Raw genomic sequence first — 24,467 nt, 5'->3', positions numbered from 1 at the left:
TTTTGTTAGTATGTTCGGTTTTGTTCTCTGTCTCCCCCTTTTAGACTGTGAGCCCACTGTTGGGTAGGGACTGTCTCTATATGTTGCCAACTTGTGCTTCCCAAGCGCTTAGTACAGTGCTCTGCACACAGTAAGCGCTCAATAAGTACGATTGATTGATTGATTGATTGACTGCTGCTCAGCATACGGAACGGGTAGTATAGCTACGGTCTTTACAATATTGGGTTGGCGTCAGCGGCCCCAGCTAGCTGGGTGTGGGGCTTGTGGGGCGTAGCAGGTAGAGCATGGCATGGGAGTTGGGAGGTCATGGGTTCTAATCCCGGTTCCGCCACTTGTCTACCGTATGGCCTTGGTTGAGTCACTTAACTTCTCTGCGCCTCAGCTACCTCATCTATAAAATGGGGATTAAGACCGTGAGCCCCATTGTACATATTTATTACTCTATTTATTTATTTATTCTATTTATTTTATTCTGTTAATATGTTTGGTTTTGTTCTCTGTTTCCCCCTTCTAGACTGTGAGCCCACTGTTGGATAGGGACCGTCTCTGTACATATCTATTCTATTTATTTTATTCTGTTAATATGTTTGGTTTTGTTCTCTGTTTCCCCCTTCTAGACTGTGAGCCCACTGTTGGGCTCTATATGTTGCCAACTTGTACTTCCCAAGCGCTTAGTACAGTGCTCTGCACACAGTAAGCGCTCAATAAATACGATTGATTGATTGGGGTAGATACGAGGTAATCAGGTTGGACACAGTCCCTGTCCCTATGTGGGGCTCACGGTCTTGATCCCCATTTTACAGATGAGGTAACTGAGGGACAGAGAAGCAGCGTGATTGATTGACTGTTTGATTGATGCGGGACAGAGACCGTGTCCAACTGATTTGCTTGTATCTACCCCGGCGCTTAGTGCAACACTTAACAAATACCATTATTATTGTTGTTATTATTAGGTCTGCCCCGCTCAGCCTCTAATGTTTCCAATGGCACCCGATCCTCTGGGCTGATTGAACCGCACCTCAGAATCAATCAATCAATCAATCGTATTTATTGAATGCTTACTGTGTGCAGAGCACTGTACTAAGCGCTTGGGAAGTCCAAGTTGGCAACATCTAGAGACGGTCCCTACCCAACAGTGGGCTCACAGTCTAGAAAGTGGGCTCACAGTCTAGAACCAAGGGAAGCAGGGACGGAGGGGCAGGCAGGCTACGGAACCAGAAACTTTCCTCAGGTTCCTTATGCGTTGATTCATTCACTCATCTTTATTGAGCGCTTACTGTGTGCAGAGCACTGTACTAAGCGCTTGGGAAGTCCAAGTCGGCAACATCTAGAGACGGTCCCTACCCAACAGCGGGCTCGCAGTCTAGAAGGGGGAGACAGACGACAAAACGAAACGAGTGGACAGGTGCCAAGTCATCAGAAAACCTTATCCAGAATCACCCGGGCCCTCCCCTCCTGGCACCACCTCACTCCCCCAGTCGCGGGCCTAGATCTCTGGCGGAGATCGATCAATCCACTCTGGCGGAGATCGATCGATCCACTGGCCAGCTGGGAGAGAGGGCCGGCCTGGGGGAGGAAGAGCCTGGTAAGGCTGGTGAGGGTTAATTCCGATAACGAACGAGACTCTGGCATTTAACTAGTTACGCGACCCCCCCAAGTCACCTCCTCCAGGAGGCCTTCCCAGACTGAGCCCCTTCCTTCCTCTCCCCCTCGTCCCCCTCTCCATCCCCCCATCTTACCTCCTTCCCTTCCCCACAGCACCTGTATATATGTTTGTACATATTCATTACTCTTTTTATTTACTTATTTATTTTACTTGTACCTATCTATTCTATTTATTTTATTTTGTTAGTCTGTTTGGTTTTGTTCTCTGTCTCCCCCTTTTAGACTGTGAGCCCACTGTTGGGTAGGGACCGTCTCTAGATGTTGCCAACTTGGACTTCCCAAGCGCTTAGTGCAGGGCTCTGCACACAGTAAGCGCGCAATAAATACGATTGAATGAATGAATGAATGAATGTTGGGTAGGGACCGTCTCTAGATGTTGCCAACTTGGGCTTCCCAAGCGCTTAGTACAGGGCTCTGCACGCAGTAAGCGCTCAATAAATACGATTGATTGATTGATTGATTGATTGAGGGGCCGGCCACCCCCGGCCAGGGTGGCTAAGGAAACTAAAGACAGTGCTTTCTCTCTTCCCCACAGAGAGCTCAAGTGTAGCAGCCGGAACAGCCAAGCAGAGGGTGAGTGTGACCGTGGCCGGGGGCCAGAGTGTCCCGGGGGCAGCCCAGCCCCTGCCACACCGACCGACCTCAGTCCAGCCCTGCCCAAATCCACCCCATCCTCCACCCCCTCCGGCCCCGCTTTTCCAAACCCAAGTCCAGATCCCGCAGGCCTCGGCCCCCGCCTCCCGCATCCTCCAGCCCCATCTTTCCAGTCCTCAGCCCCGCCCGCCCTTGCCCATCAATCAATCGTATTTATTGAGCGCTTACTATGTGCAGAGCACTGCCAGCCTGGGTCCCTCCCAGCCCCACGCCCTAGGAGCCTCAGCCCCTCGTGCCCCAAACGTGCCCTCTCCCCGTCCGTCCCCCTTCTGCCCCCTCGCCACACAGCGAGGCAGATGGGAAGCCATCTGGCTGGTTGACTGGTTCCCTTGAGTCTTTTGGTCCCTGGGGATGGCGGCGAGTGGGGAGGGTCCCGCGGGGGACACCCTTCTGCCCCCCACCCTGGCATCCGGCCCCAGACTCTGCCACCGGTGGTGCCCGGCCCGGAGAGCGGGACTGGGTGAGGAGAGCTGGAGGCCCGCGGGAGCGGGGCAGAGGAGCCAGACCGGCTGACCGGGTCCAGGGAATTGGGCTCCTGGCGGTGGGGCGGGGGGCGAGGGCGGAGGACCCACCCGGCCGCCCGGCGCTGACTCTCCCCTTCCGTGTTTGCCAGGTCTGAGCCTCGGTTTCCCCGACCCCCATGTCAGCAAGTGTCCGGCCAAGCGGCCCCCGGAGGAGGCGGTCAGGATGCGCGTGAAGCCCCAGGGGCTGGTGGTGTCGTCCAGCACGGTCTGCAGCTCGCCCGACTACCTCCGGGAGCCCAAGTTCTTCGCCAGCGGGCACCCGGCCCGGCCCCTGCTGCCCGACCGGCCCTTCGCCTGCAGCTTCCCCGAGGCCCCCCGCTCTCCCTTGGGCCGCTCCCCGCCGCCCCGCGGGGACCCCGCCGGCTGCCGCCCGCCCCTGCCCGCCAAGGGAGAGGACCCGCCGCCACCGCCACCGCCGCCGCCGCCGTCGCGGGGTCCGGCCCACCGCGCCGCGCCCGGGGCCGGCTGGGACAACGGGCAGGGGCCCCTGCTCCCCGTGGTGCGGCTCATCGACATCATGAAGGACCTGAATCGCCTGTCGGACGACCTGCAGCACAGTGGCCTGCGCCTGGACTGCGGCGGGCTGCGGGCGGGCCGGCGGCCGGGCCCCCCGCCCGGCCCGCCGCCCGGCCCGCCGCCCGGCCCCCGGCGAGGAGGGCCGCGACCTCCAATACAGCTTCTTCTCGTCCCCCAGCCTGGCCAGCAGCATCCGCAGCCCCAAGGAGCGGGGGCCGCCCGGCAAGGCGGAGCGGCCGGGGACGGCGCCCGAGCGGGGGCCCGGCCCGGGGGCCCCCGCCGGCCTGGCGCAGGAGCCGCCCGGCGACGAGGACTCTGAGCCGGACGCGGCGGGCTACTCGGAGCTGGTGGACAGCGACATCCTCAGCGAGCTGGCTTCCCTGGCCTGCCCCGAGCCCCAGCTGCTGTCCCCGGAACCCCGATCCCCGGAGCCCGAGCTGCTGGACCCCCGGGCGCTGGAGGCCCCGCCCCGCTTCCTGGACCCCCGGGCGCTGGAGCCGCTGGCCGAGGCGCTGGACCTCCCGGCTCTGCCGCCCCTGGCCGAGGCGCTGGCCCTGCAGGCCCTGAACGCCCAGCTGCCGGACTCCCTGGACTCCCAGCTGCTGGACCCCCAGGCGCCCCAGCTGCTGGAGGCCCTGCCCAAGCTGCTGGAGCCCCCGCCCGCCCTGGGCGGGGGCTGCCCCCCGGGGGAGCCGGGCCCGGAGGACCCCCGCAAGTACGCGCTGCGCAGAAGCGACAAGCCAAAGATCCTGTGCCGCCGGCGCAAGGCGGGCCGGGGCCGCAGGGCGGACGCCGGGGCCGAGGGCCGGCTGCCGCCCCTGGCCGCGCCCGCCCCGCCGGCCCCCGCCCCGGCCCGGCCGCCCCCGCTCCCCGCCCCCGAGCCCGGCGAGGACCCCCGCGGGGGGCCGCCGCCGCCGCCCACCCGCAAGGGCAAGTGCCGCGGGGTGCGCAAGATGGTGGTCAAGATGGCCAAGATCCCCGTGTCCCTGGGCCGCCGGAATAAGACCACCTACAAGGTGTCCTCGCTCAGCAGCAGCCTGAGCCTGGAGGGCAAAGAGCCGGGGGCCCGGGCCGCCGCCGAGCCCACCCCGCTGCTGAAGATGAAGAACAACGGGCGCAACGTGGTGGTGGTGTTCCCCCCGGGCGAGATGCCCATCATCCTGAAGCGCAAGCGGGGCCGCCCGCCCAAAAACCTGCTGCTGGGCCCGGGCAAGCCCAAGGAGCCGGCCCCCGCCGAGGGCAAGAAGCGGCGGAGGCGCAAGCAGAAGCTGGCCTCGCCTCAGCCCTCCTACGCGGCCGACGCCAACGACAGCAAGGCCGACTACTCGGACGTGCTGGCCAAGCTGGCCTTCCTCAACCGGCAGAGCCAGTGCCCGGGCCGCTGCTCCCCGCCCCGCTGCTGGACGCCCAGCGAGCCCGACTCCATCCACCAGGCGCCCGACACGCAGAGCATCTCCCACTTCCTGCAGCGCGTGCAGGGCTTCCGGCGGCGCGGGGGCAAGGCCGGGGGCTGCGGCGGGCGGGGCGGGGCCCACGCCGCCCGGGCCGCCCGCTGCTCCTTCAGCGACTTCTTCGAGGGCATCGGCAAGAAGAAGAAGGCGCCCGGCCCGGCCGCCGCCCACGCGGCCCTGGCCGACCCCGGGCACCCGCGCAAGAGGGGCCGGGCGGAGCCGGACGCCGCCGCCAAGCCCAAGCGCAAGCGCCGGGGCCGCAAGAACGGGGCGCTCTTCCCCGAGCAGGGCCCCGGCGGGCCGGGCTTCGGCGACGGCGGAGCCGACTGGCCCGGGGACAAGGCGGGCGCCTGGGCCCCCCACCACGGCCACCCCGCCGGCCCGGCCGGCCGCCACGGCGCCTTCCAGGGCGCCGAGGCCCGGGCCTTCCCGGCCGGGGGGGCCGGAGGCCGCCGGGCCGGGCCGGGCCGGCTACTTCGCCGGCGGCCCGACGGCCGCCGCGGGCGACCCGGGCCACGAGCGCCACAGCCTCTTCACGGGCTACTTCCGCTCCCTGCTCGACTCGGACGACTCCTCCGACCTGCTGGACCTGGCCCTGGCGGCCTCGCGCCCCGAGTCCCGCAAGGCCGCCGCCGGGGCCTACGCCGGCGCCCCGCCCGGGGCCCTGGCCGGCCAGCGGGGGCCGGCCGCCTTCCCCGGCCGGGGCGCCAAGGCCGGCCCGGGGGGCGGGGCGGGGGCGGCGGGCGAGCCGGCCTTCCAGACCGTCCCCCCGGGCCGTCCGGCCTTCCCCCACGGCCGGGCCCCGGGCTACGGGGGCGCCGGCCCCGGCGGCGGGGTCACCCCGGCCGGCCCGGACTGCCGGGGCGCCGACGCCTTCCCCAAGCTGGCGCCGCCCTCGGCCGTGGCCCGCTCGCCCCCGGCCCACGCGGCCCCCGGGGGCTACTCCTCTCCCTTCGGCGGCTACGGCGCCGGGCCGGGCGTGGGCGCCGCCGGGGGCTTCCCCCCGGGGAAGCCGTTCGCCGGCCAGGACTGCGCCAACAGCAAGGACTGCAGCTTCGCCTACGGCAGCGGCAGCAGCCTCCCCGCCTCCCCGAGCAGCGCCCACAGCGCCGGCGGCTACGGCCAGGCCTCCGCCGCCCCGGCCGGGCCCGGCCTGCCCCAGGCCAAGGCCTCGTCCTCCTCGTCCTCCTCCTCGTCCTCCTCCTCTTCGGCCGCCGCCGCCGCCGCGGCCGCCGCCGCCGCCGCCGCGGCCGCCTTCTTCGGCGGCTCGGAGGCCCCGGGCCCCTTCCCCGGCGCCGGCCACACGCCCCTGCGCTGCGACAGCCGGGCCAGCACCGCCTCCCCCGGCGGGGGCTACCTGGGCCCCAAGGGCGGCCCCGGGGCCGCCTTCCAGCCCTCGCCCGAGAGCTGCCGGCCGTTCCCCGGCGCGGCGGCCCAGTGGCCTTTCCGGCAGGGCTACGGCGGGCTGGACTGGGGCGCCGAGGCCTTCGGGCAGCTGTACAACCCCGGCTTCCCCGAGTGCCACCTGAGCGAGCCCAACGTCATCCTGGACATCTCCAACTACACGCCCCAGAAGGCCAAGCAGCAGGCCCCGGCCTCCGAGACCTTCTCCGAGTCGTCCTCCGACAGCACCCAGTTCGGCCAGCCGGCCGGCGGCTACCGGCGGGCCAACAGCGAGGCCTCGTCCAGCGAGGGCCAGTCGAGCCTGTCCAGCCTGGAGAAGCTGATGATGGACTGGAACGAGGCCTCGGCCGCCCCGGGCTACAACTGGAACCAGAGCGTCCTCTTCCAGAGCAGCGGCAAGCCGGGCCGGGGCCGGCGGAAGAAGGTCGACGTGTTCGACGCGGCCGCGGCCGCGGCCGCCGCCGCCGCGGCCGCCGCCGCCCACCTGGGTTTCCCCGCCGCCACCTCCTCTTCGGCCTCGCCCGCCGCCTACGCCCCGTCCAAGCGCAGCGCCGGCCCCCGGGGGGGGCCGGGGGGCCCGGGGCGCCTGCGCGGCCGCCAAGAAGGAGCGGGGCGGCGGGGCCAAGGCCAAGTTCCTCCCCAAGCCGCAGCCTGTCAACCCGCTGTTCCCCGAGGCCACGGACCTGGGCCTGGACTACTACAGCGGCGACAGCAGCATGTCCCCGCTGCCCTCCCAGCCGCGGCCCTTCGGGCTGGGCGAGCGCGAGGCCTGCGACTTCGCCGGCCCCTACTCCATGAACCCCTCCACGCCGTCCGACGGCACCTTCGGCCAGGGCTTCCACTGCGACTCGCCCGGCCTGGGCCCCGCCGACCTGGAGGCCAAGGCCTTCGCCGGGCTCCCGCACCCGCTGGGCACCCCGGGCCCCCCGGCCGTGTTCGAGGCCGGCCTGCAGAAACCCTTCTCCCCCAACTGCTCCCCCCCCGCTGGCCTTCAAGGAGGACCTGCGGCCCTCCAAGCTGCCCGCCTGTGACTCCCTGAAGCACGGGCTGCAGGGGGCCGGGGGCCTGCAGGGGCCGGGCCTGCAGGGGCCCGGCCTGCCCCATCCCGCTCTCCTGAGCTGCCGGGACCTGCCCCTGAGCCAGCCCCACTACGACTCCCCCAGCTGCAAGAACACCAGTTACTGGTTCTCCTCCACCACCTCGGCCCCCCGCAGCCCTCCCTACGAGGGCAAGGCGGGCCCCGGCCTGCTGGCCGACTTCATGGGCCGGGTGGACTCCTCGTGCCTCAACCCCCACCTGGCCAGCCCCTCGGCCACGCCCAAGTGCGACAAGGAGCCCCTGGAGCTGGCCCGGGCCCACCCCCCGCGGGGGGCCTACGCCTGCCCCCTCATGAGTGACTTGAACCTGTCTCCGGTGCCGAGGGACTCTGTGCTGCTGCTCCAGGACGGATACCGGTACCCCGGCTTCGCCGCGGCGGGGCAGGGGCACCCCGGCCTGGCCGGCCCCCAGAAGAGCGGGTTCCTGGGGCCCATGGGGGAGCAGCCGCACCCCGAGGATACTTTCACCGTCACCTCCCTGTAGTGCCGCCGGATGCGCCGCCCGGACCGCCAGGTTTTGATACAGAGTGAGTGGAGGGTGGGCCTGGTGGCGGGCACAGAGCGGGGTTGGGTGGGGGGGCTCCGTGGCTGGAGAGTGAGGGGGGCACAGGGCTCTCCGGGGACCCCCGGCCCCGCCTCTCCCGCAGCCCGCGACGCCGGCTGACGCTCCCGGACCCGCTGAGTTCGGTGTCCGGCCTTCTCCGCGAACGGGGACTCGGGCCAGCCGGGTGGGGAGGGTCTCTGCCGTCGTTTTTCAGGTGGGGCGGGGCGGGGGGTGCTTAGTAAAAAGGTGAAAAGGAAATAGCCCCGAAGAACCGCTGGGTCCAAAAATCAGCCCGAGACGAAAGCCGAGCCCAGTCCGGGACGTACACGAGGGGCTCCCAAATGCCCCGTTCCCGCCTGGCCCCGGCCCCAACTCTGTCACCTTTTAGACCGTGAGCCCGCTGTTGGGTAGGGACCGTCTCTATATGTTGCCAACTTGGACTTCCCGAGCGCTTAGTACAGTGCTCTGCACACAGTAAGCGCTCAATAAATACGATTGATTGATTGTGCCGGGTCCCAGGCCCGCTCTGCTGAACTCCAGCGGGGAGACGGTTAGAAAGGGTGCGGATACAAGACCACCACCACTGGGATCTCCGATTCATTAAGTTTCTTAGAACAGCCGGGGCTTCTGCAAGTAGCTGGGAGTGAGAACCTCCCTCTCTCTTCGCACCCACTCTGCTGCTGACGGAGGGAGTCCCCCCCACCCCCCGCTCAGGTGAGGAGTGGAGGGGACCCCCACCTCATCTCCGGTCTCGGTCCGGGTCCCGCTGGTTCAGCAACTAAGCTGGAGCGGGGAAGCAGCCCACCCCGGGGTAGCAGAGAGGGCTGCCGTTGGTCCTCCTGATTTTCAGGTACCACAGCGACTTAGTGTAAGCAGCGTGGCTCGGTGGAAAGAGCCCGGGCTCCGGAGTCAGAGGTCAGGGGTTCAAATCCCGGCTCCGCCGATTGTCCGCTGTGTGACTCTGGGCAAGTCACTTCATCATCCTCATCATCAATCGTATTTATTGAGCGCTTACTGTGTGCAGAGCACTGTACTAAGCGCTTGGGAAGTACAAATTGGCAACATATAGAGACAGTCCCCACCCAACAGTGGGCTCGCAGTCTAAAAGGGGGAGACAGAGAACAAAACCAAACATACTAACAAAATAAAACTTCACTTCTCCGGGCCTCAGTTACCTCGTCTGTAAAATGAAGATTAAGACCGTGAGCCCCCCGTGGGACAACCTGATCACCTTGTAACCTCCCCAGGGTTTAGAACAGTGCTTTGCCCATAGTAAGCGCTTGATAAATGCTGTCATCATCATTATTATTAGTAGTATTATTAATCTCCAACCGGTTCCTCCCGGTTGGACTGCCAGACTCCGCTCCCCGGAGTCGCTCACCGCCTGTCTGGTTACATGGGACCTTTTTGGCCAAAAAGGAGAACAGCTGTGAGGCCTCTGCCCGTGAGGTCCTGGGCTGCCCACTCTCCTCTTCCTTAACCAGTTCTTGGCGCACGAGTCTTTGGCCTGGTCAATCTCCACACCGGCCTTCCCACTCTCTCCACTTTTAGTGCTGGCTTTCCTGACTCTACTCCGGCGCACCAGTGCCGTTCCTTGGACTCCTCCCCTGGAACCCGGCCGGGTTACCCATCGGATCAGTCGATCGATGGTATTTATTGAGCACTTACTGTGGGCAGAGCACTGTACTAAGAGCTTGGGAGAGTACGGTCCAGCAGAATTAGCAGACGCATTCCCTGCCCGTAATGCACTGAGAGTCTAGAGGGGGAGACAGATAGTAATATGAATAAGTAAGTCATTTATAATATATAATTTAAAGATATGTACGTAAGTGGTAAGTGGATGCTTTCCTGTAATAACAGCAGTAATAAGTGTATCTGTTAAGCGCTTATTACGTGCTAAGCACTGAGGTAGATACGAGATCATCGGGTCAGACCCAGTCCCCGACCCACATTGACCCACAGAGAAGCAGCACGGCTCAGTGGAAAGAGCCCGGGCTTTGGAGTCAGAGGTCAGGGGTTCGAATCCCGGCTCTGCCACGTGTCTGCTGTGTGATGCTGGGCAAGTCACTTAACCTCTCTGGGCCTCAGTTACCTCATCTGTAAAATGGGGATTAAGACTGGGAGCCCCCCGTGGGACAACCTGATTCCCTTGTAACCTCCTCAGCGCTTAGAACGGTACTTTGCACATAGTAAGCGCTTAATAAATGCCATCATAATTATTATTATTATTATTGACTCCCCGTTTTCCCATTGAGGAAACCGAGGCCTGAGATCACACGTGGACAAGGGGCAGTACTGGAATTAGAACCCAGGTGCCCTGATTCCCAGACTCATACTTCTTCCACTAGGCCACACTGCCTCGGGCCCGGCCCAGCTGAAGGTCTGACCGGGTTGGATCGCTGTACCCTTCCCGGCCTCATTTTCCCCTCCCTTCCCGCCCCCCTCTACCCCGCTGCCCATCCCACCCTTCCCAACTCCTGCTTGCGAGGAACCGTTCCCCGAGACCGTGAGCTCGGTGTGGGCAGGGAATGTCACTGCTTATTGCTGTATCATACTTTCCCAAGCTCGCTCTGCGCACAGTAAGGACTTGGTAAGTACGATTGAACGAATGAGTGAGTGAGGTAGCAGCCCACACTCCTGGCTTCCCTCGTCCCTTCCTCGTTCCCTAGTTCGTTCCCTAACTGGTTCCCTAACCAGTGCTCCAACCGGTTCCCCCATTTTGTGTAAGAGTTTTTCCAAAATGGAGAGAATCCCTGCCGTTTTCCACTTCCCCCCCCTCCCCTCTGTAAGGCTGGAGAATCGCTTCATCTTGCGCTCCCCTTCGCTGCAGATTAGCGCGTGCCCGGAGCCTCTGGGAAGGGGCCGGACGGGCCACCCAGGACCAGCTGTTGGCACAGGCGGGCAGCTGCTCGCCGAGGGGCTGGGGGGATCGGGAGGCCTGGGGGCACAGGGGAGAGATCTGAGGCAGGGATGAGGGGAGGAGATTCTCCTCTGCGGAGAAGGGCCCCCGCTGCGGGAAGGGGCCTGAAGCCGGTGGCACGACAGCCTTCCCCTACGCGGACACACAAACACAGACACCCGCACAAGACATGTGTCCCCCACACAGACCCGCAACCTGTGGGCTGAGCGGGGCCCATGTCTGGGACCAGAGGAAACGGGGAGCCGGGCTGCACTGGCTTATTAGAACAGTGCTTTGCACATAGTAAGTGTTTAATAAATGCCATTATTGTTATTATTGACCATCCCCACACTCTTCCCCAGCCCGGGCCTCGGTCGGTCAATCAATCAATCAATCAATCGTATTTATTGAGCGCTAAATGCTTGGGAAGTACAAGTTGGCAACATATAGAGACGGTCCCTACCCAACAGTGGGCTCAAAGTCTGGGTCCTTCGGGGTCCCAGCCGGGCTGTCTGGGAGGCGGGGGTGGGATGGGGTGGACATGACAGACTGTAAAAATAATAATAATGACGGCATTTGTTAAGCCCTTACTATGTGCGAAGCACTGTTCTAAGCACTGGGGGGGTTACGAGGCGGTCAGGTTGTCCCACGGGGGGCTCACAATCTTCATCCCCATTTTACAGACGAGGTAACTGAGGCGCAGAGAAGTTAAGTGACTTGCCTGTGGTCACACAGCAGAGGTGGCAGAGCCGGGATTCGAACCCATGACCTCTGACTCCCAAGCCCGGGCTCTTTCCACTGAGCCACGCTGCTTCTCTGTAGCTTCCTTGTGGGCAGGAAACGTGTCTACTAACTCAGTTACACTGTACTCTCCCCAGCGCTTAGTACAGTCCTCTAGACTGTACGTTCAATGTGGGCAGGGGATGTGTCTGCCAACTCTTATCATCATCATCATCATCAATCGTATTTATTGAGCGCTTACTATGTGCAGAGCACTGTACTAAGCGCTTAACAAGTATCATAATAATAATTACTCTCCCAAGCACTTAGTAGAGTGCTCTGCCTTCAGTAAGCACTCATTAAGTACCACTTATAGATTGATCCATTGCCCTGAACGTAGTAAGTGCTCAATAAATACGACTGATTGATTGGTCCTCAGTAGGCACGCGGTGCTCTCCCAGCAGGGCCTGGGACCCAGAGCTTGGGGAGATGCCAAGAGTTGGGGGCAGGAATGGATCCTTTGTCCTTGTTGACTGCCCAATCAATCGATCACTGGTATCGATTGAGTGCTTACTGTGTGCAGAGCAATCATTGAACACTTATTGACCACTTACTGTGTGTCAAGCGCTTGGGGGAATATAATAATAATAATAATAGCATTTGTTAAGCGCTTACTGTGTGCAGAGCACTGTTCTAAGTGCTGGGGGGATACAAGGTGATCAAGTTGTCCCACGTGGGGCTCACAGTCTTCTTCCCCATTTTACAAATGAGGTAACTGAGGCTCAGAGAAGTTAAGTGACATGCCCAAGGTCACACAGCAGACATGTGGTGGAGTTGGGATTCGAACCCGTGACCTCTGACTCCAAAGCCCGTGCTCTTTTCACTGAGCCACGCTGCTTCGTGGCTTCGTGTATAATATAATGCAACAGAGGCGGTTGACACGTTCCTTGCTCACAAGGAGCCTGCGGTTTAGAGGGGGAAACAGACATTAATCATCATCATCAATCGCATTTATTGAGCGCTTACTATGTGCAGAGCACTGTACTAAGCGCTTGGGAAGTACAAATTGGCAACATATAGAGACAGTCCCTACCCAACAATGGGCTCACAGTCTAAAAGTCTTTTCACAGGCTTTTCATTAATGTAAAGGAATAATTTATAGATATGTACATAGGTGCCGTGGAGCTGAGGGTGGGACAAATTCAAAATGCCCAAAGGGGACAGATCCAAGTTCATAGATGACCAGAAGGGAGAAGGAGCCGGGGAAAAGAGGACTTAATCAATCAAGGAAGGCCTCTTGGAGGAGGTGCGACCTTAATAAGGTTTTGAAGTTGGGGAGATGGGTGCTCTGCTGTAGATGGAGCGGGAGAGAATTCCAGGCAAGGAGGAGGATGTGGGAAAGGGGTCAACTGAGCAAATTGGCACTAGTGAAGCTTCGTTATCGTAGAAAATCGGTGAGGTAAAGTAGGATGGGACAAGGAGATTGTGCGCTTTAAAGCCGATGGTGAGGAGTTTCTGTGTGATGCGGAGGTGGGTGGGCAACCATTGGAAGTTTTTGGGGAGTGGGGAGGTGTGGACAGAACATTGTTTTAGAAAGATGAACCGGACTGCAAAGCAAGGTAAGGACTTGAGTGGGAAGAGACAGGAGGCAGGGAGGAAGGCAAGGACCACTCCCAATCAATCAATCAATCAATCAATCAGTCGTATTTATTGAGCGCTTACTGTGTGCAGAGCACTGTACTAGGCGCTTGGGAAATACAAGTTGGCAACATGTAGAGACAGTCCCTACCCAACAGTGGGCTCACAGTCTAGAAGGGGGAGACAGACAACAAAACCAAACACATTAACAAAATAAAATAAACAGAATAGATATGTACAAGTAAGATAAATGAATAGAGTAATAAATATGTACAAACGTATATACGTATATACAGGTGCTGTGGGGAAGGGAAGGAGGTAAGGTGGGGGGGAAGCGCTCAATCAATCAATCAATCGTATTTATTGAGCGCTTACTGTGTGAAGCGCTTAGTACAACGTTCTGCACACAGGAAGAGCTCCACCATGAATTGATTGATTGAAAATAGGACTGGGGGATGAGAGCCCTAAGGATTAGGAATGTCCAGCCCAGCCGAAGGGAACGGTGCCCGTTGAGCCTGGAGAGCTCTGGAACCACCACTTTGGGCGCTTTGCTGAACAGCTGGGAGGTGTTGAGGTCATGCTGACTGGTAACAAGGAGGTGGATATTGCAGTGGTACTGACCTGGGGCCAGATCTGCCCTGGACCAGCCCCTGAGGCTGGCACTGCCATGATGAAGAAGTGACCACTAAGTCCTGAATGTTGCCGACAGAACCCCAAAGCCGCAGGGTTTGGATCCATGTTGAGTCTCTGCTGGAGATGGGAACAGAGAGGGGAGATTCAGGGGTTATGGGATGGTTCATGCTAGGTCACTGGGGAGAGTCAGGGGGTTGGATGGTCCATTCTGGATCACTCGGAGAGTGAGGAATGGAGTGGGGAGAGAGTCAGGGTGTGGGATGGTCCCTGCTGAGTCCCTGGGGAGAGTTAGGGATGGACAGGGGAGGGTCAGGGGTGTTGGATGGTCTGTGCTGAGTCACTGAGGAGAGTCAGGGTTGGAGAGGGGAGAGTCAGGGGTATTGGATGGTCCATGCCGAATCACTGGGGAGAGGCAGGGATGGAGAGAGTAGAGGCAGAAGTGTTGGATGGTCCGTGCTGGGTCACTGAGGAGAGTCAGGGATGAAGATGGGAGAGTTCAGGTTGTTGAATAGCCCATGCTGAATCACTGGGGAGAGGCAGGGATGGAGAGAGGAGGCAAAAGTGTTGGATGGTCCATGCTGGGTCACTGAGGAGAGTCAGGGATGGAGATGGGAGAGTTAGGGTTGTTGAATAGCCCATGCTGAATCACTGGGGAGAGGCAGGGATGGAGAGAGGAGAGGCAAAAGTGTTGGATGGTCCATGCTGGGTCACTGAGGAGAGTCAGGGATGGAGATGGGAGAGTTAGGGTTGTTGAATTGCCCATGCTGAATCACTGGGGAGAGGCAGGGATGGAGAGAGGAGAGGCAAAAGTGTTGGATGGTCCATGCTGGGTCACTGAGGAGAGTCAGGGATGGAGATGGGAGAGTTAGGGTTGTTGAATAGCCTACGCTGAATCACTGGGGAGAGGCAGGGATGGAGAGAGGAGAGGCAAAAGTGTTGGATGGTCCATGCTGGGTCACTGAGGAGAGTCAGGGATGGAGATGGGAGAGTTAGGGTTGTTGAATAGCCCATGCTGAATCACTGGGGAGAGGCAGAAGTGTTGGATGGTCCATGCTGGGTCACTGAGGAGAGTCAGGGTTGGAGATGGGAGAGTTAGGGTTGTTGAATAGCCCACGCTGAATCACTGGGGAGAGGCAGGGATGGAGAGAGGAGATAGATAGATAGATAGATAGATAGATAGATAGATAGATAGATAGATAGATAGATAGATACGATTGATTGAGAGAGGAGAGGCAGAAGTGTTGGATGGTCCGTGCTGGGTCCCTCGTGCAGGGTTGTTAGATGGTTGGCAGACCTTGGGGGACCCCAAAGAGCGGGGTTCACCAGTGGATGGGGTGGGCCAGCTCTACCCCAGTCTCCCCCCCGAGTTTCCGTTTCCCCAGGGGTTACCCCAACAGCCTAAACCGGGGGCCCTGAAGCCGTCAGCACCCTTTTTGGCATCCAGACGGAGGCCGAGCCCTGCCTTTGCTAAGACTCCTGCCTTGTGTTTCCTCCGCAGCTTCCCCAGAGAAACAAAGAGCCCACCGGCCCACTGGCTCCCCACCCTCATCCCGTCGGCCCAGGACCAGCGCCGTCCGCCCGTCTCCCCACTCCCCGTGGCCTGGAGACCTGCCCCCGGGGGCCGGGCCGGCCTGCCCGGGCACCGGTGAGCAGCGCAGAGGACAGACCCCTCACCCCCCAACCCGCCGCCCCGGCCCGGCCCCTCCATGCAGAAGTCGAACAAGACCCGTTCTGCACAAAACCAGCATTGTAAATACTTTTTAAAAATGTTTAAAAAAAAAAAACACAAAAAAACGGAGCGGGAGCGAGGGCGAGGGCGAGAGCCAGCGCGAGGTCCGAGTCGCTCCCTCCGGTGTGCACTGAGAAATTTATTTACAGGCCGTTGGGCAGAATGAACAATACCCTATTTATTGTATATAATGTTTTATTATAAATCGTGGACTGTATATTGCATTCTGTACATCTGCTGTGGTTTTGTGACGTGCAAATTTGCATGGTTTTGTTGGGTTGGACGATTCCGTTCCCAGCTTTTGGCTTTCTTTTTTCCACTCTCCTTCTTGGGTTGGTTTTTCTCGCAGGACACACCCAAAGATCCACATTTGTATTAAAAAAGAGAAAAAAGAAAAAAACTTCTTGCGTGGTCGGGGAGGCGAGGGCGGGGGACCCCACGGGGGGTGCTGGGTGGGCACCCTGGAGTTTCCGGCGAGCTTCTCCCCGGACACCCCCCTTCCTTTGCCCCCCATCTGGGGGTGGGGAGGTGGGGGAAGAGGGACGCACCCAGGCTGAACGCGGGGTGCGTGTGTGCCGGGGGGCGGGGGACGGGGGAGAGGGGGTCCCCGCAGTCTTGCTTTCTCTGTCCTACCCCTGCCCCCCTCCATCTCAGCACACGCACCCCCCTCCCCGCCTCCCAGGGTCTGGGTCTATGTACAGCTTTGTGGATTGTGAAAAGAAAAAAGAAAAAAGAAAAAAAAAAAGAAAACCAAGCCAATCTGTGTGTCCGTTTCTCACCTTCCGCGCTGTGGCCATGGTGGGAGGCCAGGCCCCGTCGGGGCCTCTCCTTGGGGCCCGGGCCTGGGCCTGCCCCCTCCTCTCCTCCTTCCCCCGCCCCGGCCGGGGTGGGGGACCCCCCTCTGCAGCCCTGCTCCCCTCCCCAGCCTCCTCCCCAGCCCCCTTCCCCGGCCTCCTTTCTGCTTGGACGGGGATGGCGGGGTGGGGTGGGGGGGACCTTTTGTGTATTTAGGAAGTGATTTTTTTCATAGGCACTTTTATATTAAAAGCAAACCTATATATTGATTGAGGTTTCTTCTTTGTGTCTGTTCAGCTGGAGATGGGGCAGTGGGGAGGCTGGGACCCCCACACTCCCACACCCCCAGGTTGCCCTCTCCAACGCCATTCGTTCACTCGTTCATTCAGCCGTATTTATTGAGCGCTTACTGTGTGCAGGGCACTGTACTAAGCGCTTGGGAAGTCCAAGTTGGCAACGTATAGAGACGGTCCCTACCCAACAGTGGGCTCACAGGCTAGAAGGGGGAGACAGAGATCAAAACAAAACGTATTAACAAAATAAAATAAATAGAATAAATATGTACAAATAAAATAAATATATGTTGTACATATATACATATATACAAACCCCAGAAACTGCAACCCCTCCTGTTGGGGCCGGGGGCTGGGGCCGGGCTGAGACATTATTCTGGTTCTCCCCATACAAGGGAGGTCCCAGGGGCAAAACCTGCCCAAATCTTCAGAAGCCTTCCTCAGCCTCCCTCCCCAGCCTCTCTTCTCCAGTCTCCCTTCCCCAGCCTCCTTTCTCCGGCCTTCCTCCCCAGCCTCTCCTCTCCAGTCTCCTTTCCCCAGTCTCCCTTCCCCAGCTTCCTTTCTCCAGCCTTCCTCCCCAGCCTCTCCTCTCCAGTCTCCCTTCCCCAGCCTCTTTTCTCCAGCCTTCCTCCCCAGCCTCTCCTCTCCAGTCTCCCTTCCCCAGCCTCTTTTCTCCGGCCTTCCTCCCCAGCCTCTCCTCTCCAGTTTCCTTTCCCCAGCCTCCCCTCTCCAGCCTTCCTCCCCAGCCTCTCCTCTCCAGTCTCCCTTCCCCAGCCTCTTTTCTCCGGCCTTCCTCCCCAGCCTCTCCTCTCCAGTTTCCTTTCTCCAGTCTCCCTTCCCCAGCCTCCTTTCTCCGGCCTTCCTCCCCAGCCTCTCCTCTCCAGTCTCCTTTCCCCAGTCTCCCTTCCCCAGCTTCCTTTCTCCAGCCTTCCTTCCCAGCCTCTCCTCTCCAGTCTCCCTTCCCCAGCCTCTTTTCTCCAGCCTTCCTCCCCAGCCTCTCCTCTCCAGTCTCCCTTCCCCAGCCTCTTTTCTCCGGCCTTCCTCCCCAGCCTCTCCTCTCCAGTTTCCTTTCCCCAGCCTCCCCTCTCCAGCCTTCCTCCCCAGCCTCTCCTCTCCAGTCTCCCTTCCCCAGCCTCTTTTCTCCGGCCTTCCTCCCCAGCCTCTCCTCTCCAGTTTCCTTTCCCCAGCCTCCCCTCTCCAGCCTTCCTCCCCAGCCTCTCCTCTCCAGTCTCCCTTCCCCAGACTCCCCTCTCCAGCCTTCCTCCCCAGCCTCTCCTCTCCAGTCTCCTTTCCCCAGCCTCCCTTCCCCAGCCTTCTTTCTCCAGCCTTCCTCCCCAGCCTCTCCTCTCCAGTCTCCTTTCCCCAGTATCCCTTCCCCAGCCTCCTTTCTCCAGCCTCCCTCCCCAGCCTCCCTCCCCAGCCTCCCTTCCCCAGCCTCCTTTCTCCAGCCTTCCTCCCCAGCCTCTCCTCTCCAGTCTCCTTTCCCCACTCTCCCTTCCCCAGCCTCCTTTCTCCAGCCTTCCTCTCCAGTCTCCTTTCCCCAGCCTCCCTTCCCCAGCCTCCTTTCTCCAGCCTTCCTCCCCAGCCTCTCCTCTCCAGTCTCCTTTCCCCAGCCTCCCCTCTCCAGCCTTCACCCCCAGTCTCCCTTCTCCAGCCTCTACCCCCAGCTTCCTTTCCCTTCCCCAGTCCCCTTCACAGCCTCCTTGGCCGCAGGCCCCCAGGCTGAGTGCCCATCCCGTGGACTGCCTGGGAGTGGGCAGAGTGGCAGCTTCTCCTCCAGGTCCAGCCCCTGCCCATTCCCAGACCCCCTACAAAGGCCAGACAGCCAGGGTGGTCCCCCCACCTGCTCCCCCCTGGTTTCCTCTCGCTGCCGGCTTCAGGACTCCCTCGGTCGTCTGTAACACGAGGGGCTGATTAAGTGGCCCTGCTCTCTGCCTGTCTGTCCGTCCATCTGTTCCAGCCGTCCACTCTGTCCAGCGTCTGCAGTGCTCTGCACATAGTAAGCGCTCAATAAATACGATTGATTGATTGTCTGTGTGCCGCCCTGCACTTCCCGCCTCTCCTCTGTGCTCCCCAGGCCCTCGCTCCCTGCCTCTCCCCTCCAGAACTGACTAATAATTGTGCTATTTGTTCAGCAGTCTTCTAAGCACCGGGGTAGATACAAGGTAATCATCATCATCATCATCATCATCATCAATCATATTTATTGAGCGCTTACTATGTGCAGAGCACTGGACTAAACGCTTGGGAAGTACAAATTGGCAACATATAGAGACAGTCCCTACCCAACAGCGGGCTCACAGTCTAAAAGGGGGAGACAGAGAACAAAACCAAACATACTCACAAAATAAAATAAATAGAATAGATATGTACAAGTAAAATAAATAAATAGAGTAATAAATAAGTACAAACATATATACATAAGGGGTAATCAGTTTGGACACAGTCCCTGTCCCACATGGGGCTCACAGTCTTGATCCCCTTTTTACAGATGAGGTAAGTGAAGCACAGAGAACTTAAGCAACTTTCCCAAGGCCAATTGTATTTATTGAGCGCTTACTGTGTGCAGAGCACTGTACTAAGTGCTTGGGAAGTACAAGTTGGCAATATATAGAGACGGTCCGTACCCAACAGTGGGCTCACAGTCTAGGGAGAAGCAGTGTGGCTCAGTGGCTTTGGAGTCAGAGGTCTAGGGGTTCGAATCCCGGCTCTGCCAATTGTCAGCTGGGTGACTTCGGGCAAGTCACTTCACTTCTCTGGGCCTCAGTTACCTCATCTGTAAAATGGGGATGAAGACTGTGAGCCCCACGTGGGACAACTTGATCACCTTGTAACCTCCCCAGCGCTTAGAACAGTGCTTTGCACATAGCAAGAGCTTAGTAACTGCCATCATTATTATTATTATTCATTCATTCAATCGTATTTATTGAACGCTTACTGTGTGCAGGGCACCGTACTAAGCTCTTGGGAAGTACAAGTTGGCAACATGTAGAGACGGTCCCTACCCAACAGTGGGCTCACAGTCTAGGGAGAAGCAGCGTGGCTCAGTGGCTTTGGAGTCAGAGGTCTAGGGGTTCGAATCCCGGCTCTGCCAATTGTCAGCTGGGTGACTTCGGGCAAGTCACTTCACTTCTCTGGGCCTCAGTTACCTCATCTGTAAAATGGGGATGAAGACTGTGAGCCCCACGTGGGACAACCTGATCACCTTGTAACCTCCCCAGCGCTTAGAACAGTGCTTTGCACATAGCAAGAGCTTAATAAATGCCATCATTATTATTATTCATTCATTCATTCATTCAATTGTATTTATTGAGCGCTTACTTTGTGCAGAGCACTGTACTAAGCGCTTGGGAAGTACAAGTTGGCAACATATAGAGAGGGTCCCTGCCCAACAGTGGGCTCACGGTCTAGGGAGAAGCAGCGTGGCTCAGTGGAAAGAGCACGGGCTTTGGAGTCAGAGGTCAGGGGTTCGAATCCTGGATCTGCCAATTGTCAGCTGGGTGACTTTGGGCAAATCACTTCACTTCTCTGTGCCTCAGATACCTCATCTGTAAAATGGGGATTAAGACTGTGAGCCCCCCGTGGGACAACTTGATCACCTTGTAACCTCCCCAGCGCTTAGAACAGTGCTTTGCACATAGTAAGCGCTTAATAAATGCCATTATTATTATTAGGGGCTGGGGACTGGCCCTGGGGCTAGGTTTACCCCTATGCCCCAAACCTCCTTGGGCCAGCCTGCTCTGGGCCTGCCCTTGGCCTGCTCTTGACCCGCTCTGGGCCTTCCTGTCACACTCCCTCCTCCCCTGGCCTGAACCCGAGTCCTCCTCCCCTACACTCCAGGGCCAGGGCCAGAGGGAGGGGGCGCCTGTCGGATGTACTTCCCAAGCGCTTAGTCCAGTGCTCTGCACACAGTAAGCGCTCAATAAATACGATTGATGATGATGATGATGGATGTCTCCTTTACGAGCCAGAGCTGGAAATGGGGTCTGGGCCAAAGAGCTCCTGCCGCTCCTCTCCCTCTCTTGTCCTCTCCCTCTGCTCCGCTCCTCTCCTCCAGTTTCTCTCTCTCTGCTCTCCTCCCTTTTCATTCATTCAGTCGTAGTTGTTGAGCGCTTACGATGCGCTGAGCACTGGACTAAGCGCTTGGGAAGTACAAGTTGGCAACGTATAGAGATGGCCCCTACCCAACGACGGGTTTTCCTCCGTCTCCCTCCTCTGCTCTGCTCTTCTCCCTTTTCCTCTGCCTCCTCTCCTCTGCCTTTCCAGTGCCCTGGGCTCCCCTTCTCTCCCCTCCCCTCCGGTCCCTCAGAGGGGTTGGCATAATAATAATAATGGCATTTATTAAGTGCTTACTATGTGCAAAGCACTGTTCTAAGCACTGGGGAGGTTACAAGGTGGTCAGCTTGTCCCACGGGGGGCTCACAGTCTTAATCCCCATTTCACAGATGAGGGAACTGAGGCACAATAATAATAATGTTGGTATTTGTTAAGCGCTCACTATGTGCAAAGCACTGTTCTAAGCGCTGGGGGGAACACAAGGAGATGAGGTTGTCCCACGTGGGGCTTACAGTCTTAATCCCCATTTTACAGATGACGGAACTAAGGCACAAAGAAGTGACTTACCCAAAGTCACATACAGCTGACAATCGGCAGAGCCGGGATTTGAACCCATGACCTCTGACTCCAAAGCCCGGGCTCTTTCCACTGAGCCACGCTGTCCTTCCCTGTCCTTGCCTCGGGGAGCAGGAGCTGCTGGCCTGGTCTCTCTGCCCAAGGAGCAGGTGTCAGGCTTCCTCAGGCCGTGACCACCAGCGATGGCTGCGGGATGGGGCGGAGGGCATCCCCCCACTCCCCCCACACATACACACCTACACAGCTCTCCCTAGAGAAGCAGCGTGGCTCCGTGGAAAGAGCCCGGGCTTTGGAGTCAGAGGTCATGGGTTCGAATCCCGACTCCGCCACACGTCTGCTGTGTGACCTTGGGGAAGTCACTTCACTTCTCTGAGCCTCAGTTCCCTCATCTGGAAAATGGGGATGAAGACTGTAAGCCCCACGTGGGACAACTTGATCACCTTGTATCCCCCCCCCAGTGCTTAGAACAGTGCTCTGCACATAGTAAGCACTTAACAAATGCCATTATTATTATTATTATTATTATTATTCACACAGCCACCACCTCCACTCCTCCAAACACACACTCACATAGCACCTTCTCCCCCCCCATCTTACCTCCTTCCCTTCCCCACAGCACCTGTATATATGTATATATGTTTGTACACATTTATTACTCTATTTATTTATTTATTTATTTTACTTGTACATATCTATTCTATTTATTTTATTTTGTATGTTTGGTTTTTTTTTTCTCTATCTCCCCCTTTTAGACTGTGAGCCCAATGTTGGGTAGGGACTGTCTCTATATGTTGCCAATTTGTACTTCCCAAGCACTTAGTACAGTGCTCTGCACATAGTAAGCGCTCAATAAATATGATTGATTGATTGATTGATTCTCCAAAGCCCCTCCCACCCACGCAGTCAGCAACCCCTCCTAGGAACACACACATTCATTCATTCATTCATTCATTCAATCGTATTTATTGAGCGCTGACTGTGTGCAGAGCACTGTACTAAGCGCTTGGGAAGTCCAAGTCGGCAACGTCTAGAGACGGTCCCTACCCAACAGCGGGCTCGCAGTCTAGAAGGGGGAGACAGACAACAAAACATATTAACAAAATAAAATAGAGTAAATTTGTACAAATAAAATAAGTAAATAGAGTAATAAATACGTACAAACCTATATACATTCATTCGAAGTAGTGTGGCTCAGTGGAAAGAGCCCAGGCTTTGGAGTCAGAGGTCATGAGTTCAAATCCCGGTCCTGCCACTTGTCAGCTGTGTGACTTTGGGCAAGTCACTTCACTTCTCTGGGCCTCAGTTACCTCATCTGCCCCCCGTGTGCGGCACACACACATTCATTCATTCAATCGCATTTCTTGAGCACTTACTGTGTGCAGAGCACTGTACTAAGCACTTGGGAAGTACAAGTTGGCAACGGATAGAGACGGTCCCTACCCGACAATGGGCTCACAGTCTAGAAGGGGGAGTCAGACGACAAAACATGTGGACAGGTGTCAAGTCGTCAGAACAAATAGAATTAAAGCTAACTACACATTATTAACAAAATAAATAGAATAGTATATATGTACAAGTAAACTAAATAGAATAATAAATCTGTACAAACATATATACAGGTGCTGTGGGGAGGGAAAGGAGGTAGGGTGGGGGGGGATGGGGAGGAGGAGAGGAAAAAGGGGGCTCAGTCTGGGAAGGCCCCTTGGAGGAGGTGAGCTCTCAGTCACAACACTCCCCTTAGAGAAGCAGCGTGGCTCAGTGAGAAGAGCCCGGGCTTGGGAGTCAGAGGTCATGGGTTCTAATCTCAGCCCCGCCACTTGTCAACTGGGTGACTTTGGGCAAGTCACTTCACTTCTTTGTGCCTCAGTTACCTCATCTGTAAAATGGGGATTAAAAGTGTGAGCCCCCCATGGGACAACCTGACTACCTTATACCCTCTGGTGCTTAAAAGAGTGCTTGGCATGCAGTAAGCACTTAACAAATGTCATTATTATTATTATTATTATTATTATTTTATTCTACACGCAGCCACCAACCCCACTTCTCTGAAGACGCCCCACCCAGTCTGCACCCCTCCTAGGAGCACATACACACATATATACACTCACATACATGAGATTCACTGAAAAGAGCCCGGCCTTTGGAGTCAGAGGTCATGGGTTCAAATTCCGCCTCCACCAACTGTCAGCTGTGTGACTTTGGGCAAGTCACTTCACTTCTCTGGGCCTCAGTTCCCTCATCTGGAAAAGGGGGATTAAGACTGTGAGCCCCCCGTGGGACAACCTGATCACCTTTGTAACCTCCCCAGCGCTTTGCACATAGTAACTGCTAAATTCATTCATTCAATCGTATTTATTGAGCGCTTACTGTGTGCAGAGCACTGGACTAAGCACTCGGGAAGTACAAGTTGGCAACATATAGAGACGGTCCCTAGTCAACAGTGGGCTCACAGTCTAGAAGGGGGAGACAGATCATCATCATCATCAATCGTATTTATTGAGCGCTTACTGTGTGCAGAGCACTGTACTAAGCGCTTGGGAAGTACAAGTTGGCAACATATAGAGACGGTCCCTACTCAACAGTGGGCTCACAGTCTAGGAGGGGGAGACAGATAAACGCCATCCTTATTATTATTACCACCGTCAACTAACCCAAAGAAACGCCCCACGCTATATAATTCTTCAGGCCCGTGAGTGATTGCCGACAGACACCGATGGATCCAGCAGAGGGGAATCAATCAATCGTATTTATTGAGCACTTACTGCGTGCAGAGCACTGTAGTAAGCGCTTAACTTAGTACAGGGGAAGACCCGCTCACAAGCAGTCACATACGCAAACCGATCCACAGCGACAGAAAGCCCCACAATGAAACACACCCACTCAAAGCCACACACACCCAGCTGTTCACACCCAAGGGGCAGACCCACTCTGATGGACACGCAAAGATACAATCACGTCCAAAGAGATGCGTGCCCACCTATAGAATGTAAACGCCCCCATTCCCACACGGATGCGTACGCCGCCCCACACGGTTTTTAGGCCTTCAAGCAGTCCCCCATGCCTGGGCACGCAAACAAGTGTGCCCTTGCACACGGACACGCAAACCCGCATGCAAAGTCTCGCAGAGCCATGCACGCACACATGGCGCGGGGGGCATATGCCCAGACGGGCCCGCCCATGTGCACGCACCCCTCCTCCCCCCAGCCAAAGCCCAACACCCCCCGAGGCCCAGCCCGCAATCTGTTCTCAGCCTGGGCTCCCACAGCAGGCTGG

General features: G+C 58.1%; 1 protein-coding gene across 1 annotated transcript in view; it reads left to right on the top strand.

Annotated features, from left to right (window-relative positions):
• The window catches only part of AHDC1 (AT-hook DNA binding motif containing 1), a 129,330-nt gene extending 113,436 nt beyond the window's left edge, over window positions 1-15,894 (top strand). Inside the window, 8 exon segments of the mRNA XM_038758350.1 lie at window positions 2,201-2,238; window positions 2,933-3,460; window positions 3,504-5,254; window positions 5,256-5,982; window positions 6,064-6,775; window positions 6,777-7,203; window positions 7,205-7,838; window positions 15,244-15,894. Of these exon segments, the coding sequence (XP_038614278.1) occupies window positions 3,007-3,460; window positions 3,504-5,254; window positions 5,256-5,982; window positions 6,064-6,775; window positions 6,777-7,203; window positions 7,205-7,795 (4,662 nt within the window). The 5' untranslated portion in view covers window positions 2,201-2,238; window positions 2,933-3,006 and the 3' untranslated portion in view covers window positions 7,796-7,838; window positions 15,244-15,894.
• The last annotated feature ends 8,573 nt before the right edge of the window (window positions 15,895-24,467 follow it).

Source organism: Tachyglossus aculeatus, chromosome 16, assembly GCF_015852505.1.
Source record: "Tachyglossus aculeatus isolate mTacAcu1 chromosome 16, mTacAcu1.pri, whole genome shotgun sequence".
Classification (NCBI taxonomy): Eukaryota; Metazoa; Chordata; class Mammalia; order Monotremata; family Tachyglossidae; genus Tachyglossus; species Tachyglossus aculeatus.
This window is presented reverse-complemented; position numbering and strand designations above follow the sequence as displayed.